General features: G+C 45.5%; 1 protein-coding gene across 2 annotated transcripts in view; it reads left to right on the top strand.

Moving 5' to 3' along the window:
* Positions 1–17,574, top strand: part of LOC137370915 (interleukin-5 receptor subunit alpha-like) — a 43,713-nt gene extending 26,139 nt beyond the window's left edge. For both annotated transcript variants that reach the window (XM_068032782.1, XM_068032781.1), the window contains 6 exons: positions 9,226–9,407; positions 9,639–9,772; positions 10,795–10,927; positions 13,172–13,268; positions 15,741–15,831; positions 17,329–17,574. In XM_068032782.1, coding sequence (XP_067888883.1) covers positions 9,226–9,407; positions 9,639–9,772; positions 10,795–10,927; positions 13,172–13,268; positions 15,741–15,831; positions 17,329–17,400 — 709 coding nt within the window. In that variant the 3' untranslated portion in view covers positions 17,401–17,574. The remainder of the gene's footprint in view (positions 1–9,225; positions 9,408–9,638; positions 9,773–10,794; positions 10,928–13,171; positions 13,269–15,740; positions 15,832–17,328) is intronic.
* Positions 17,575–18,126: the final 552 nt, after the last annotated feature.

Here is an 18,126-nt window from a genome sequence, read left to right as displayed (position 1 = left end):
CCAGCTCAATGGAGGCGACTTCCCTCGGGTGGTCATCGGAGCTGGAGGCTCCATCCCTCAAAGAGGGGGCAGTGGGTAGGAAAGGCACTCCCCTGCGGTCCCAACAATCCCCCGGAGGCTTTTCCCTCCATTCTGTGAAGTCTGCCGCCTTCCTCCCCTCTAAAACTTTTCATTATTTTTACCTCTCCGAGGGAGACTCTATTTTGAGATGCTCTCATATTCTCAAACCTGCCTCAGCTGCACCTACCTCTTCCGGTGATTGGGCCAGCACCATCGGTGGGGGGAGGGGGGGTGTCCGCCTGCCATCCTTAATTGGATGGTGAGTGCGGAGGTGGCCAATTAGGAGGCTGCCTCTGTGAAAGTAGCTCTGCTGGGCTGGCTCCTGGGAATCCCATTTGGTCACAACATTGGGGCCCCGAAGCCCGTTGGAAAATTATGCCCAGCATTTCAGGTCGATTACCTTTTGTCAGTTTTAAGTGTTTCCAGCGTTTTGTGTACTTAGTTCATAATAATGCACTTGCAAAGACTGCTACTCAATATATTCTATTTCTCTCAGTAGTTCGGTTAGGCTTCTAGATCACACAGAGCAGGCTATAAATTGAAAAGTGTTAGAACCTCAGTGAGACTGTTAACGTTGGAACATGCGATATGAACTCCCAGACCAATTTAAAGAATTACACAAGATTTAACGTTTTAAGACTTATTATAACAACTCAACTAAAGGAAACCCCCATTAACTAAATAGTACTTTAGTCACTTGGTCGTACAGAACTTGAATATTGCTGAGAAAAGAGACTTGCTGTCGAAGCTTTTCATCTTGCACTCATCAGCACATACTCAAGAATGCCAAATTTCAAAGGGAGCAACAATTTATATTGCATGAGAAAAGGGTGCTGATTGGTTGGCAAGTCGACTCTGGTTGTGGAGAATGCATCAGGGAACTATTGTCCCCTGGTGTCATGCTATGACCCCACCTGCCAAGAATGAGGCACATTAATTTTGCCATGAACATTGAATTTAAACTATTACTGGAGTGAAGAAAACTTGTGAAACAGATCAGCCGTGGCTGGAAAAGACATTTGCATATTAACAGACAGTATTTGGAAGGATAAAGCAGCCATTCCCTGACACATTCAACCCACAATGGACTTTCGATCACCAGACGTTGAAGGTAGGGGAGCTCGCATTCCAGGTTGACTGCTAAGATGGCCAAATACATAAATGGACATGGTCAAACCAGCTAGTCACATGACCAATTTGCTGGGCAACTTGAGTTTTTTGAACTTGTACAAACAGTTTGGGCAGAGTGTCTGTTTGTTCCTTGACTGAGACGATCTCTCCTGTCTGCTCCCATCTCTTTCTCACAAGCCTCTGAATCCACTGAAGACACATGAATCCCAAGAGAGAAAAATCTCCTACAGTGAGTAAGGTTTAAAAAGAATACTGGGCCCCACCGAAAATCAAGATCTACCTACAATCAAGGACTCTACAGTGAGCTCAAAGAACCGTAACAACAACTTTTCAGATATTGCCTCAAACTTTTCCACTTTATTTTTCTTCTGCTCTTTTCTGTCGTTATTCACATGCGTGTATACATATTAGCATGGGCATGTTGTGTATCCGTAGGCGTCAACCGAATTAGAGTTTAAGTATATTAAATTTCAACTTTTCTTCTTTAAACCTAAGAAATCCTGTTTGTGCCGGTTTCTTTGCCTTATAATTGGAAAGCAGTGAACAAGGATTCACCAAGGGGGAGCTCAAAAGACAGTGTGTTTAAAATTAAACCCTGCTACAGTAAGACCAGGTGAAGGCTGAAAGTGAACCCCAGACCGCTTTCTCACCTGGCCGTAACACCTGAGCTTAGTTTAATTCAAAAAAATGGTACAACGCCTGGACATGTTCCTTTTGGCTTTTTAAAAATTCATTCATGGGATGTGGGCATCGCTGGCCAGGCCAGCATTTATTAACCATCCCTAATTGCCCTTGAGAAGGTGCTGGTGAGCTGCCTTCTTGAACTGCTGCAGTCCATGCGGGGTAGGTACGCCCACAGTGCTGTTAGGTAGGGAGTTCCAGGATTTTGACCCAGCGACAGTGAATGAATGGCGATATAGTTCCAAGTCAGGATGATGTGTGACTTGGAGGGAAACTTGCAGGTGGTGGTGTTCCCATGCATTTGCTGCCCTTGTCCTTGTAGTTGGTAGGGGTTGCGTGTTTGGAATGTGCTGTCTAAGGAGCCTTGTTGCTTTGCTGCAGTGCATCTTGTAGACGGTATACATTGCTGCCACTGTGCATTGGTGGTGGAGGGAGTGAATGTTTGTAGATGGGGTGCCAATCAAGCGGGCTGCTTTGTCCTGGATGGTTTCGAGCTTCTTGAGTGTTGTTGGAGCTGCACCCATCCAGGCAAGTTTCAGCGATGGTAATGCCATTGAATGTCAAGGGGAGATGGTTAGATTCTCTCTTGTTGTAGATGGTCATTGCCTGGCACTTGTGTGGCGTGAATGTTACTTGCCACTTATCAGCCCAAGCCTGGATATTATCCAAATCTTGTTGCATTTCTACACGGACTGCCTCAGTATCTGAGGAGTCATGAATGGTGCTGAACATTGTGCAATTATCAGCGAACATTCCCACTTCTGACCTTATGATTGAAGGAAAGTCATTGATGAAGCAGCTGACGATGGTTGGGCCTAGGACACTACCCTGAGGAACTCCTGCAGTGATGTCCTGGAGCTCAGATGATTAACCTCCAATAACCACAACCATCTTCCTTTGAGCTAGGTATGACTCCAACCAGCGGGGGGTTTTCCCCCTGATTCCCATTGACCTCAGTTTTGCTAGGGCCCCTTGATGCCATACTCGATCAAATGCTGCCTTAATGTCAAGGGCAGTCACTCTCACCTCACCTCTTGAGTTCAGCCCTTTTGTCCATGTTTGAACCAAGGCTGTATTGAGGTCAGGAGTTGAGTGGCCCTGAGCAGGTTATTGCTAAGCAAGTACCACTTGATGGCACTGTTGATGACAACTTCCATCGCGTTACTGATGATTGAGAGTAGACTGATGAGGCGGTAATTGGCCGGTTTGGACTTGTCCTGATTTTTGTGTACAGGACATACTTGGGCGATTTTCCACCTTGCAGGGTAGATGCCAGTGTTGTAGCTGTACTGGAACAGCTTGGCGAGGGGCGCGGCAAGTTCTGGAGAACAGGTCTTCAGTACTATTGCCGGAATATTGTCAGGGCCCATAGCCTTTGCAGTATCCAGTGCCTTCAGTCATTTTTCGATTGCGGAGTGAATCGAATTGGCTGAAGTCTGGCATCTGTGATGCTGGGGACTTCAGGAGGAGGCCGAGATGGATCATCAACTCGGCACTTCTGGCTGAAGATTGTTGCAAATGCGTCAGCCTTATCTTTTGCACTGATGTGCTGGGCTCCACTATCATTGAGGATGGGGATATTTGTGGAGCCACCTCCTCCAGTTAGTTGTTTTATTGTCCAGCACCATTCACGACTGGATGTGGCAGGACTGCAGAGCTTAGATCTGATCCATTGGTTGTGGGATCGCTTAGTTCTGTCTATTGCATGCTGCTTACGCAGTTTGGCACGCTGATAGTCCTGTGTTGTAGCTTCATCAGGTTGGCACCTCATTTTGAGGTATGCCTGGTGCTGCTCCTGGCATACTCTCCTGCACTCTTCATTGAACCAGGGTTGGTCTCCTGGCTTGATGGTAATGGTAGAGTGGGGGATATGCCGGGCCTTGAGGTTACAGATTGTGGTTGAGTACAGTTCTGCTGCTACTGATGGCCCGCAGCGACTCTTGGATGCCCAGTTTTGCATTGCTAGATCTGTTCGAAATCTATCCCATTTAGCACAGTGGTAGTGCCACAGAACACGAAGGAGGGTATCCTCAATGTGAAGGCGGGACTGCGTCTCCACAAGGACTGTGCGGTGGTCACTCCTACCAATACTGTCATGGACAGATCCATCTGCGGCAGGCAGATTGGTGAGGACGAGGTCAAGTATGTTTTCCCTCTTGTTGTTTCCCTCACCGCCTGCCGCAGACCCAGTCTAGCAGCTATGTCCTTTAGGACTCGGCCAGCTCAGTCAGTAGTGGTGTTACCAAGCCACTCTTGGTGATAGACATTGAAGTCCCCCACCCAGCGTACATTCTGTGCCCTTGCCACCCTTAGTGCTTCCTCCAAGTGCTGTTCAACATGGAGGAGTACTGAGCCATCAGCTGAGGGAGGGCCTTAGGTGGTAATCAGAAGGAGGTTTCCTTGTCCATGTTTGACCTGATGCCATGAGACTTTATGGGGTCCCGAATCGATGTTGAGGACTCCCAGGGCAACTCCCTCCTATTGTATACCACTGTGCCGCCACCTCTGCTGGGTCTGTCCTGCCGGTGGGACAGGACATATCCGGGGATGGTCTGTGGGACATTGTCTGTCAGGTATAATTCCGTGAGTATGACTGTGTCAGGCTGTTGCTTGACTCGGCTGTGGGACAGCTCTCCCAACTTTGGCACAAGCCCCCAGATTTTAGTAAGGAGGACGTTGCAGGTTCGACAGGGCTGGGTTTGCCGTTGTCATTTCCGGTGCCTGGGTTGATGCCTGAAACCGTCCGGTTTCATTCCTTTTTATAGACTTCGTAGCGGTTAAATACAACTGAGTGGCTTGCTAGGCCATTTCAGAGGGCATGTAAGAGTCAACCACATTGCTGTGGGTCTGGAGTCAGAGGGCAGTTCCCTGCACATGAATATATGTAGCTTCGAGCAAGCGTAAATGAGCCACATTGCCAGCCCGACTGATAATCTTAAATTGATTGTTCATGTTATCCTTAGCACACTCGGGATTGTTCAACAAGTCCTGTCATATCACAGAATCACATCTAACATCAGACATTACAGTGTTTTCCACTAACAGGATGTTGCTGCCAAGCCAAAAAGACGTTCTGCCGTTATACAAATGAGTAATGTGGTATATGAATTCCACTGCCGGTGCGATGTGAGGTACATAGGCCGTATGTCTCAACAACTGGCAGATCGTATCAAACAGCTCATGCCTTTGGCTGTTCGCAATAGGCAGAGTACTGACTGTACTCAACCAGCCCAAACTTGCAAAACTCAGAACACAACGTCGAACGTTGGACAGCAATTACTGAACAATTCCAGAATGCCAAAAGCAGTTCCAGCATTTCCAGCAGGTGACAGATTAGGGTTTAAATGACTTTGAAATAAATAAAAAAAAGTTTGGGAAAGTTAACAAGGTGCATCTCGCAAATGGTTTAAATACCAGCTGGAAAGATTGCTCTCTCTGGCTGATGTTGGCCAAAGGGTGTGAGGCAGGAAGCTGCCTGTGAGATTGCTTTAACTGTTCAATATGCAAATAATCTAACATATCATCACAGGAAGTGATGTAGGCCAACACATGATACAGCAGTTGGAGTAGTGTTAGTCAACAGTAAGCATGTGTATCTTAGAGCTCTCATGTAAGTCAGTTATTTGGTAAGAACAAACCCTTCATTCAACTTACTATTTAGCCTCAGATTGTTTATTACATGTGTTGAGAAATCAATAAAGCAACAATGTCGACAGAGACAGCTGATGCACATCAACCAGGAAACCAATCTACAAGTTCGAAGCAAACAGGCGCGAGGCTGCTGAAGAAAGGCACAGACAATGGAAGGAGTCTGCTTATACCAGAGCCCCTCCAAACCAGGGGTTCTTGTGCCCCAGCTGCCCAAGAGCCTGCAGATCAAGAATTGGCCTCTTCAGTCACCAACAATCCCACAGAGATAAGCCTCCCCATGATCTTACCCTGCGAAGAATCTGCCATCATCATCACAATCTGCATGCTACCTTTGTGTTCCTTGTACGAATACACCCAAATCTCTCTGAGCATCAACATTGAAAAGTTTCATGCCTTTGAAAAAAAGCATTCTGCTTTTCTATTCTTATTACTCAAAGTGAATAACCTCACAGTGCCCCACATTATACTCCATCTCCCACCTTGTTGCCCATTCATTTTAACCTGTCTATATCTCTTTGTAGCCTCTTTGTGTGCTCCTCACAACAGATATTCCCACTTAGCTTTGTATCGGCAGCAAACCTGGATACATTACTACTGGTTTCTTTGTCTGAGTCAATAATATAGATTGTAAATAGCTGAGGCCCCAGCACTGATCCTTGCGGCACTCCACTAGTTACAGCTTGCCAACTTGAAATTGCCTTGTTTATCTGTACTCGCCATTATCAGTCCGTTAACCAATCCTCCATCCATACTAATATATTTCCCCCAATACCTTGCATATTAACCTTTTATGTGGCACCTTATCAAATGCCTTTTGGACATCTACTGATTTTCCTTTATCTATCCTACTATTTACATCCTCAAAATACTCTAATAAATTTGTCAACATCGGGCTGAATTTTGTTTTGGCAATGAGGGTCCCAGTGGTGGGCTGGAAGGTGGGAGGAGACCCTGCCTCGGCCCTCTGTCATAGCTCCGTTGTAATTCCATGGCGGCCAGCCAATAAACTGCCCGCTATCAGGGACACTGTCCCTTTAATTGACGAGCTCCCACCTTCAAGAACTGCTGGCCAATCGGAAGGCAGGCAGTGCCTCTGGGAGCAGTGGTCACTGCCACTACTGTCAGATGCCCTGTAGTCCTGACGTATGGAGAAGACCCCGGGAGAGGTGAGTGGGGTCGGGGTTGCTAGGGAAATTTGGGCAGGCTCCGGCGACAGGGTGAGGGGTGGAGTTGGTGAGGATGGGGAGGGTGGCATCCTAGAAGGGCAGCAATTGCCGCCGGGGGGCCCGAGATTGCTCCTAAAGGAGGGAGCCCCTCCCCAACTCTGCTAGGAGATTTCCAGGCTTTACCTGGCAGTGTCTCCTTGTGGTGGCGGACCCCTCCGTCCTCCATTAAATTGAGATGGAGGCGGGAAGAGGCCCTTATGTGGCTATTAACTGGCCACTTAAGGTCCAGCCTTCCCCGCCCCAGACTAAATTTGAAGGCACCTGGAACGTGATGGGCATTCTACCCCATCCGTCTTCCCAAGCAATTTTATGGCCCCCGCACCCCCCCACCACCCGTCTCTGTTCCCGTCCGGAGGAGGCCCATAAAACTCAGTACCATGATTTCCCTTTTCACTTATTATGGCCCAGTGGACAGAGTGTCTACTATGGATGCCTCGGACCACAAACAGTGTTATATAAGTAAATGCAGTGCAGGAAGTATAGGAGTGCTTCTGTGAACTCCAAATAATAGTTTCAGTAGCTGCTGCTGCCCCAGGATTCCTCCCTCTCCCCTTTTGAACTCCCCCATGACAACTTAACTTGCTGCTGGTCGGGAGGCCTCCGAGCTGCCCGACATCGCACAAGACTCTACCTCAGCGAGCCACTGTTGGATGTCCATTTGACACTAAGCATCACACTTGAAATGACAGGTGTGCAATGTTCCTCTTAGCTTAACACCAACACCAATTTTCAGCCTTAATTCTTTGCTTTTAACTGAGATTAATTTTTTTTCCTTGTGTACTTTTTGGCATAGACTTTGTGGTCAGTGGTGAAGGAACAACGCTTGCCGTTCACCTCACTACCTACAAGTTTTTCATGGACTTTAGAATGGAGACTTGGTCTAATCTGGTGTTTGATCCAGCACAGCAGTGCCCTCTATCGTGGATCTGTGGCATCTTTAAGCAGGGCAAGAAAGAACAAGGCTGTTCAACTGATCAGGTTGAAGAATCCTCAGTCTCACACAGGGGGAGAAATTCATTCCAGCACCACTATCATTGAAGAGCAATGTGCAAGCTGCACAGGTAGTCTGTGGCACTGCCTGTCCCCGGGGAATCAACGCCTGCTTATTGCCTCTTGAAGTAACGCTATGCAAAAGAATGTCTCGCCTACAGAATCTAAACTTGAAAATATAAATTAGATTTAAACCTTGTAGAGAAAACAAAATAGAGATTAGGCAAGATAGATGGGATTAAGAGAGGGAGAGAAAAAGTTAAAAAAAAGTTTAAAAGAAAATTTATAACATTCATTTTTTTCTGAGGTAATGAGACCCCATATCTGTAAAATTAACTTTTCAGGGCCAGAAAGGTTGTTCAGCAGTAATGTAACAGTGTTAAAAACTTAGTTCTGAATGCACCAGCCCTACCTTTTTCAGCATTCGTTAGTGGGGAACTAGTGGGTGAGTACAGCAGTTTTACAATTTTATGGGCCCCCTTGGGACAGGAACGGACAGGAACGGACAGGAATGGAGGTGAGGGGCCCATAAAATTGTATTGGAAGGCTAAGGGCAGATTGCCTGTCACCTTCCTGGTGCCTTCCAATTTAGTCCAGGGCAGGGAAGGCCAAGGATGTCCTTCCCACCCCAGGCCAATTGAGGCACTTAAGTGGCCAATTATTGACTACTTAAGGGCCGTTTCCAGCCTCCGCCTCAATTTAATGGAAAACAGACAGGCCTGCTGACATGGGGAGACACTGTCAAGTAAAACCTAGCAGCTTTCCAGTGGGGTCAGAGGGACCCTCTTTTGGTGGCAATCCAGGGTCCTCGGACAGCCCTCCAGGCAGCAATGCTCACCCCTCCCCCACTCCAGGACAACCTTCTCCCACCCTCAATAACCACCTTCCCCCCCCACCCCCCCCCCCCCAGCTCCCCCCTCCACCCTATTGCTGGGGCCTGCCTGAATTGCCCCGGCAACCCTGATCCCACTCACCCCTCCTGGGGTCTCCGGACTCTATGGTACTGCAGGGCCTCCTGCAGTACAGGTAGGGACCACTGCTCCCAGTGGCACTGCCGGTACTGCCCCAGGGGTTCTTGGAGGAGGGAGCTTGTCCCTTAAAGGGACAGCGTCCCTAATGGTGGACAGTTAATTGCCTGCTCGCCGTGAGATAGCAACAGAGGGCAGGGGGCTGACAGAGGGCCGAAGCAGGGTCTCCCCCAGTCTTCAGACCCCAGTCTTCAGAACAAAATCCAGCCCAGCATTTTCAAGCCATTGCATTGATTTCAGTGTTGATCCTATTGGCAAAGATTGAAACAGTGCACCCTGTGGAGGAGCAGGGTATCTCTGACAGCACCTTTTGGATTTCCTTGTTTAACTGCACGTTTATGGATGCCATAAGTTGATGTACAATTTACTCTGTAACAGTCTCACCATTATAGTTACAGTCAGATCAAGGTCAGTATAATTTACACACACATTTATTTCTTAAATATTATCTTTCCAAGGATTCAAAATACTAATGAAGAAAAACACTGCACGTTCTATTCTAAGAGTGGATGGAAAAATACTGCTTGCCATGTTCAGAAGTTTGAATTTGATCTCTTCAATGACATTACAATTTGTGTTGCTGAATCAAGCCATCATCTGAGGAATCTTTACTGTATAAACATCACAGCAGTCTCCCACTGTAAGACCTACTCATTTGAATCTTATATTGTCTTTAGTTCTCTACTGTGTAATTGAACTATAGTCAGCCTGTTCGTTGAAATGCCTCAGCTAAAAATGAACATATCCTATTTATCGCTGTGTTACCATCAATTATAGTTCAACAAGCATTAAATATAAGTATTAGCAATGGATGATAATATGAACAAACCTGTGGTGTGTTTGTTCTAATAAGTTATCCTTCTTGTTTTAGATAAAGCCAGTCCTCCAATTGACATTACAGTAAAAGAAAGTGAAGTAGAATGGAAACCACCAGCAGGCAAGCATCCTGTCAAAGACTTCTTTTATCAAATACACATCACAGATTGGAGCAACAATGTTGAAAAGGTAAATAAATGTGGATCTACTGAGGTTTCTACTATACAGAAGTCCACATAGTGTAGTACCAGCTGTCAAAGCTCTGCTGCCCATATTCAAATTGACACCAAGACTCATTCACTCATCACTCCTGTGCTCGTTGATCTACATTGACTCAAGGTCTGGCAATGTCCCAGTTTTAAAATTCTCATCTTTGCATTCAAATTCCTCCTTGACCTTGCAACTCCCTATCTCTTTAACCACCTCCGGCCATACAAACCTCCAAGATTGCTGCATTCAACCTGTTCTGTTCACTTGTGCATCCCCGATTTTCATTGCTGTGCCATTAGCAGCCATGCCTTTAGTTGCCTAGACCTTAAGTTCTGGAATTCTTGCCTTAAATCTCTCTGCCTCTCCTCCTTCAAGATGATCCTTAAAACTTATCACTTTGACCAAGTTTTTTGTCACCTGCTATTATCTCCTTATGTGGTTTGGTGTCAAATTTTGGTCATTAATGCTTCTGTGAAGTATCTTGGGCCATTTTACTATGGACATGACACTATCTAAATGCAAATTGTTGTCAGCCCCATTTTATGATGGCTGGTTGGTACTTCCTGTAAATACAGGAAATAGATATGCAAAGGGGGCTGTTTACATCCTTTTACGTGCTGTCGTCAGTTACTGTTAATAATGTTTAATATGCTGGAACCAATTTATAGCCCATCATGCTGGTTCAGGGGTTACCGGTTGGGATTTTTCTTGTTTGAGATAGCAATTAGGGATGGGCAATAAATACTGGCCTGGCCAGTGACACCCACATCCCATGAATGAATAAAGAAAAAAAGTTGCCTGCAATTTGTCAGCCCAAGCCTGGATGTTGCCTAGGTCCTACTCTAGGCAAGCATGATTGGCTTCGTTTTCATTATTGCTTCATTGTTATTTATCTTACAAGCTAATTTCTCTACTTTAAATCGAGATAATATGAATTGTACTGATGTATGTAGTATCTACCCTGTCCTCCTGGAGTTCTCATGATTATTATACTGGTTTAGATTAAAAGTGTCGATTTGACAAGGTGGAGCATCGAAAATCGACTGAAAAGCTACTCCGTGAAAGTGAGGGCAAGAATTAACAATCGCTTTTCATCTTCTGTCTGGAGTGACTGGAGTCAGTCTGTCAATATTGGTAAGAGTATAACACTGTTTAAAAAGGGCTTCTACCACAAGTCTGGTGAAGTTTGGGAGTGAGAGCAAGTTCAAGAAAATTCTCAAATAATATTACACCCTCGCTTATCCCTGTGTGAGGACACACCCACTTCGTGCCTCATTTTTATTCACCATTTGAAATTTAACTCTGACCAGCTAGACAACTGACTTAGGAGGTAAGTGTCTGTCTACTTACCTGCTGGATCCAGCAGTCCTGCCTGGTGAACCCCCAGTGATCGATAATCCATCCCGCCCCCCCATCCTTCTGATCTGTCCCCCGCCACCGTGTCCTCCGACCTCCCCCACTAAGGCCTCCATTCTCACCCCACAAGCCCCAAACCACTGAATCCCACCCCTCACAGCCTCCAAGGCCTTCCGCCACCTCCACTACTCACCCACACCTGGCCTCTGATCCCTCAGGCACAGCTCGATCTCCCCCAAGGCTTCTGATCTCTCTCCCCACCAAGGCCTCTGATCACCTGCCTTAGTCACATTGGTTGTGACATCACATTTTAAGGTTGGCCGGCCAGGAAGTTGGTTGGACACTGAACACTTTACACTTTTACTTTTCAATATTTTGACAAAAGGAGAAAACATATGTACCTTGTGTACGCCCTGCTAACACTACAAATTAGCTGGCTTGGAAACTAAAATCTGTTTAGACCTGAAGGTTCCCAAATTCCTTTTATTTATTCTTTCATCAGATGTGGGCGTTACTGGCAAGGCCAGCATTTGTTGCGCATCCCTAATTGCATTTGAATTGATTGGCCTTGCTAGGCCATTTCAGAGGGCAGTTCAGAGTCAACCACATTACTGTGCATCTGGAGTCACATGTAGGCCAGACCAGGTAAGGACAGCAGATGTCCTTCCCTTAAGTACATTAGTGAACCAGATGGGTTTTTATGACAAGCGATGATAGTTCCACAGCACCATAACTGAGACTAGCTTTCAATTCCAGATTTTAATCAATTGAATTTAAATTCCACCAGCTGCCATGATGGGATATGGGCCCGTGTCCCCAGGGTAGTAGCCTGGGGTCTGAATTACTAGTCCATTCACATTGCCACATCGCCACCTCCTCCCCCCTTTGAACAAAGCACTTGATTACAATACCAGTGAAACCAGAAATAGGGTTGGTATAGACCACAGTAGTTTCTTCCTGATAACTGATGATTGCAATTCTAGAGAGCATTCTCTTTATAATGCGGTCAACTGCATTACACATTTAACTTGGCAGAGCTGATTGTAACATTCTGTGTTTATAGAGAGTTGGCATTTCATATTTATCAGTGTTCTTTGGAAATAATGGCCTTTGGCAAGGGAAAGACATCAGAGAGCTAGTGGGTACCATGGTGGTCCCATTGTGTGAGAAAGTGTCCATCTCCCATTGGTAAACAAGGAGCATATGAAAATTGAAACTGGAGTAGGCCATTCAGCCCCTCTAGCCTATTCTGCCATTCAGTGAAATCAAGGCTGATCTGTATTTTAACTCCATTCACATTCCTTAGCTCCATATCATTTTATACCCTTACCTAGAAAAAAATGTAATCAATCTCAGATTTAAAATTATTTAATTGAGGTAGTATCTACTGCTTTTTGTGGGAGAGTTGCACACTTCTGTCACCCTTTTTCTGAAGGAGTGTTTCCTCGCTTCTCTCCTGAATGGCCTTACTCTGATTTTAAGGTTAGGTCCCCTTGTCTAGACTCGTCCACCACCCTATTTGATCCTTCCATCATCGGAAAAATCTCCATCAAATCACGCTTTATCCTTCTATATTCTAAAAGCACCACCAGCTAAAAACAGCTTCTCAAGACATCAACAGCAAGCAATCTCCAGTACCTGCTCTGGATGAGGGTCGGCCTGAAATGTGATTGAAATGCAACACATCACATCAACCTGCCCACAGAGATCTGTTGTGGGAAGCACCTCATTTCTCCACTTGGCATTTCAGGAGACCAGTGAATGTCAAACTCGTCGTCCTATTACAAGCTTTTCCTGTCGCATGAAAGTAATAGTATTGCCTGCTCTGTTGCAGAGGTTGCAGGAGTGAGTTAATAAGAAAAAAAACACTCATAACTAGGTTAATTATAGTGATTTCTTATCATGGAGTAAAGCTTTCAGAGGTATTATGGTATATCTTGCACACAATCATCTGCTCTTCGTAAGAATGCATGCCAGTAAATTGCACCAGACAGTAATTGGAGTTTGTTTTGCTACTTGCAGAGCCTGAACAAAAAGATTACACTTTTCTGAAATTCTTGATAGTGACTGCAGTTACTTTTGGTACACTGGTGCTCCTGCTAATGTTCATTTGCAGAAGGTAAGTTTCTTGTCGAGTTCTGTTGGTTGCAATCATGAGGGATGGTGTTGTAATACTTATGGCACAGGACTAGCAACCCAGAAGTGAGAGTTCATATCCATGAAAAAAACTGATTGTCATAATGCTGCTCAGGAGTCTGCTGACAGATGATTCCATTGTTAGCAATGGCCGGCTGGTTAACATTCTTACCTCTAAATCAGAAAGTCATTGATTCAAGTCCCACCCCAGGGGCCTGAACATACAATCCTAAGCTGATAGTTCAGTACACACTGAGGGAGTGCTGCACTGTTTGAGGCGCTGTCTTTCAGATGAGATGTTAAACTGAGGCCCTGTCTCCCCTCTCAAGTAGACAGAAAGATCCCATGGCACTATTTTGAAGAAGAGTAGGGAGTTCCCCCTGGTGTCCTGGCCAATATTTATCCATTAGCCAACACCTGAGAATACAGATGATCTGGTCATTGTCTCATTGCTGTTTGTGGGAGCTTGCTTTGTGCAAATTGGCTGCTGCATTTCCGACATTACAACAGTGACTACGCTTCAAGAGTACTTAATTGGCTGTGAAGCACTTGAGGGCATCTAGAGGTCATGAAAGGCGCAATATAAATGCAAGTTCTTTCTTTTTACATTTATGATAGCCAGGTTGTAGTGGATAGCAGTTGCTATAGAAGAGGTCCTGCCATTAGAGATAGATGTCCACATCCTGTGAATGAGTAAATGAAGTGTTCACGAATTCTGTGGAAAGAGAGACATTTTGTCCTAATCTTGAATCCGTGAGGTGGCTGGGAAACAGGAGTGCTCCTGCCGGCTCCACATTAAATCTGTGATCCACTGCAAACAACGTCTCACCCAGCTGGTCCCAATAGCCTCCTCCCACAAATTCTGCACCCAAAGAACAAAGAACAGTACAGCACAGGAACAGGCCATTCAGCCCTCCAAGCCTGCGCCGATCTTGATGCCTGCCTAAACTAACACCTTCTGCACTTCCGGGGCCCATATCCCTCTATTCCCTTCCTATTCATGTATTTGTCAAGATGTCGCTTAAACGTCACTATCGTATCTGCTTCCACCACCTCCCCTGGCAGCAAGTTCCAGGCACTCACCACCCTCTGTGTAAAAAAACTTGCCTCGCACATCCCCTCTAAACTTTGCCCCTCACACCTTAAACCTATGTCCCCTAATAACTGACTCTTCCACCCTGGGAAAAAGCTTCTGACTATCCACTCTGTCCATGCCACTCATAACTTTGTAAACCTCTATCATGTCGCCCCTCCACCTCTGTCGTTCCAGTGAAAACAATCCGAGTTTTTCCAACCTCTCCTCATAGCTAATGCCCTCCAAACCAGGCAACATCCTGGTAAACCTCCTCTGTACCCTCTCCAAAGCCTCCACATCCTTCTGGTAGTGTGGCGACCAGAATTGCACGCACTATTCTAAGTGTGGCCTAACTAAGGTTCTGTACAGCTGCAACATGACTTGCCAATTTTCATGTTTTATGCCCCGACCGATGAAGGCAAGCATGCCGTATGCCTTCTTGACTACCTTATCCACCTGCATTGCCACTTACAGTGACCTGTGGACCTGTACGCCCAGATCTCTCTGCCTGTCAATACTCCTAAGGGTTCTGCCATTTACTGTATACCTCCCACCTGCATTAGACCTTCCAAAATGCATTACCTCACATTTGTCCGGGTTAAACTCCATCTGCCATTTCTCCGCCCAAGTCTCCAACCGATCTATATCCTGCTGTATCCTCTGACAATCCTCATCATTATCCGCAATTCCACCAACCTTTGCGTCGTCCGCAAACTTACTAATCAGACCAGCTATATTTTCCTCCAAATCATTTATATATACCCTTACTGGAATCATCTGAAGGCGTTGGTTGGCGACCTAGTCATCTGATTTCATCCCCCCACTCTCCCAGGTGACCATTGAGCTACCTCTGGGCCCATGCACCAGGATGCCACCCGAAATGCAGCCAATGTTTACTAGCTTATTCCGAGAAGTTGGATATGCTGCCTTTGCCAGAGACTCACTCTGTGTCTCAAAAGAAATGTCCCTTTCTGCCCCTCAGGATATTGCCACCGAAAGCAGAAGCTTTGCCCAACTGTTCCTTCCAGAGAAGGAAAAGAAAGCCTCCAAACATTTTGCCCTTAAGTATTGTTGCATGGCCGAATTTTACAACAAATATCAGTCAGCCAACTTGTACACTTGGCTCGAGGCACATGCTTTGGATGGGCAGGGAGCCCAGGCACATTCAGGTTATTTTCAGATGGCAAGATTCACCATGTTATAGGCATGAGTGCGCCCATGCTGCATGTGTGCAGCCAATGTTCACACAATTACAAATTTACAATAGTCGTAATGAACCTTAAGAGTATGCATGTCTCAGCCATATAAGTTCAAAAATGGGTGAATTGATGAAAATGATCTTTTGATTAAATCATTTTAATTGGATATTATTCATCCTAGGTACAAGTTGTTAGAAAACCTGTGCCAACCAATCCCTGATCCTAAAAAGAAGTTTAAGGATCTGTTTGATTGTCACAATGGCAATTTTCAGGTAACCAACAATACTAATGGATGGTGACAAAATACATATTGAATGCACAACATGCATTTATATAGTTCCTTTAATGTAGGAAACAAATTCTCTCAAGAGGGCAATGTTACAGGGATACAAGTAGGTGGCCTTTGTGAGGGGTCAAAAAGTCAGCTCAGGGTGAAACAGTTTGGTTCAGACGATAGCAAATACTGCAGAGGCTGGAAATCTGAAATAAAGACGGAAATACTCTCCACAGATTCTGCCTGACCTGCTGAGTATTTCCAGCATTTTCTGTTTTTAGTTTGATTCTGACAGTGGCTGGAGAGGGGCTTAGAATCTAAGATATGGAGGTTGTCGTGGAGATGATGGCTTTGAATTGTGGTCCACACAAGACTGGATGTTAGATGAGCATTCTGATAGCACAGAGGAGAGAAGGCCATGGCAGATGTACCTGTGAAAAGCTGACCTTCATGTCAGCAGATCATGGTCATGGGTGGCCAAGGGTTCTGCTCTGCTGGTGGGATTGAGGCTTGAGGCCTTTTACTTTTACTGCTGGGCCATTCTGTTCAGCTACATTTCCTTATTCCCAGCATTGAAAAACCAGAATATTAACCGGATTATTAAAAAGATGTCCTATTGTTGACTATGGGTGATGGTGTTCAATTGAAGACTACCAATGATCATTCTCATATCTGACGTAAAATCAGATGTGTTTCCAAAATCAGATAGTCAGGCCCCGCATTTCCTCTGCATCATGATGGCGGTGCACCCTTGGTTAGTTGGTACTTGTGCCTGTTATCGCCACCTTTGACTTCTGGGCATTTCCCAGGGTTACAGCCATTCATGTTTTTTTTGGAAAGGTGACCCATTTACAGCGCAACTGGGGTGCCCACCTCCAGCAGTGAGAAAAGGGTAGAAACTCACCACAGCTGAAGTTATGGCACCCAAAGATTTTTTTAAATAATTATAGATGAAAATGGCCCGGTTTTGAATGTTGCATTTTTCCTTCTGAACCATTTGATATCGCAATCAATGGCCATAGGGAAACCAGCCATTAAAATTTAACTTCCCCTAAGCCCCACCACGTCGCCCCACCCCTGACCCCCTGCACTCTAGCGCTGCTTGGGTACAAATGATGGTAAGTATGTTGAATGACATATTCGTCTCATTTGTAAGGTGTCGTTATATTCTCGCTCGCATATTGCTGGGCATGTTATTCCCCTGCTCCCCACAACCCAAGAGCAAGCTTGATCAGTGTATATAGCAGAGATCAGGTTTCTATGTGACCCAATCTATTTCCACCCTCACCCATCTATAATACGCAAGTTTTACGCAATGAGAAAATTGGGGAAGGGTGGGGTTTCCTGATTGCAGATGTAGCAAAATTAACAGTTACAGTTGTAGAAGCTCAAGTTTGCAGCTGAGTAGTCCCCTTTAATGGATAACTTGAAGTATTTGTGATAGAGCCTGTGCCTCAGCAAACATGTGTGATGGTATTCCTTTTTCTTTGAACAGGAATGGATTAATACCAATCCTTCAATGACCAAAGTACCTGAGGAATGCATTGCAGTCACTGTTGAAGACTAGAATTTTACATGCAGAAGTGGGCAAACAATTTCAGCTCGTGAAAGGGTTAATCCCAAACTGATTACAGCAGCAGACTTTTCTATAACCAAACATCCATTGGAATTTTAACACAGTATAATAATTGTAATATATGTTTACTTATATTATTTGTAAATGTGAATTAATTATGCTATATTCAATACTTAACATATTGGACTTCCTTTGCTAGAATTTCCTCTCTGCTATGTATGGATGAATCAGATGCAGAAATGCGTCATTTTCCCTTTTGGATTTATGGGATCTTCCCTGTTCTATAATGTGTGTCAGCTTGCTTCAGTACTCTTGCATCTGGAGTAGAGGTTGTGTGCTGAGACCTCAGGATAGAATGCATTGGTGTTTAACCTGGCTCAGTAGTGGAATTCTGAGTCTGAAACTGGGTCCCACTCCCACTCCAGAGACTTGGGGCAGAATTTTATGCAGACCTTGGGAACAGGAATGGAGGCTGGCGGGACATAAAATCAGGATGGGACACGTAGGACAGGAAGTTCAGCATCATTGCTGGCTGCAAGGGGAGGCCATTGGGAGAGGAACCGTCTACTGCCAGGCAGAGTGGAGAAGGAAGGGCTTCATGTGAGGAGTGATAGCAAAGGTCCTACATCTGCGGGGGGTGGTGGTGATGTGCCATTACAAGGGGGGCAATGGACAAGTGCGACCTCGTCAGATGTGACAGGTGGGAGGCAGGGGGTG

The sequence above is a fragment of the Heterodontus francisci genome, chromosome 6, assembly GCF_036365525.1.
Source record: "Heterodontus francisci isolate sHetFra1 chromosome 6, sHetFra1.hap1, whole genome shotgun sequence".
NCBI classification, from domain to species: Eukaryota; Metazoa; Chordata; class Chondrichthyes; order Heterodontiformes; family Heterodontidae; genus Heterodontus; species Heterodontus francisci.
This window is presented reverse-complemented; position numbering and strand designations above follow the sequence as displayed.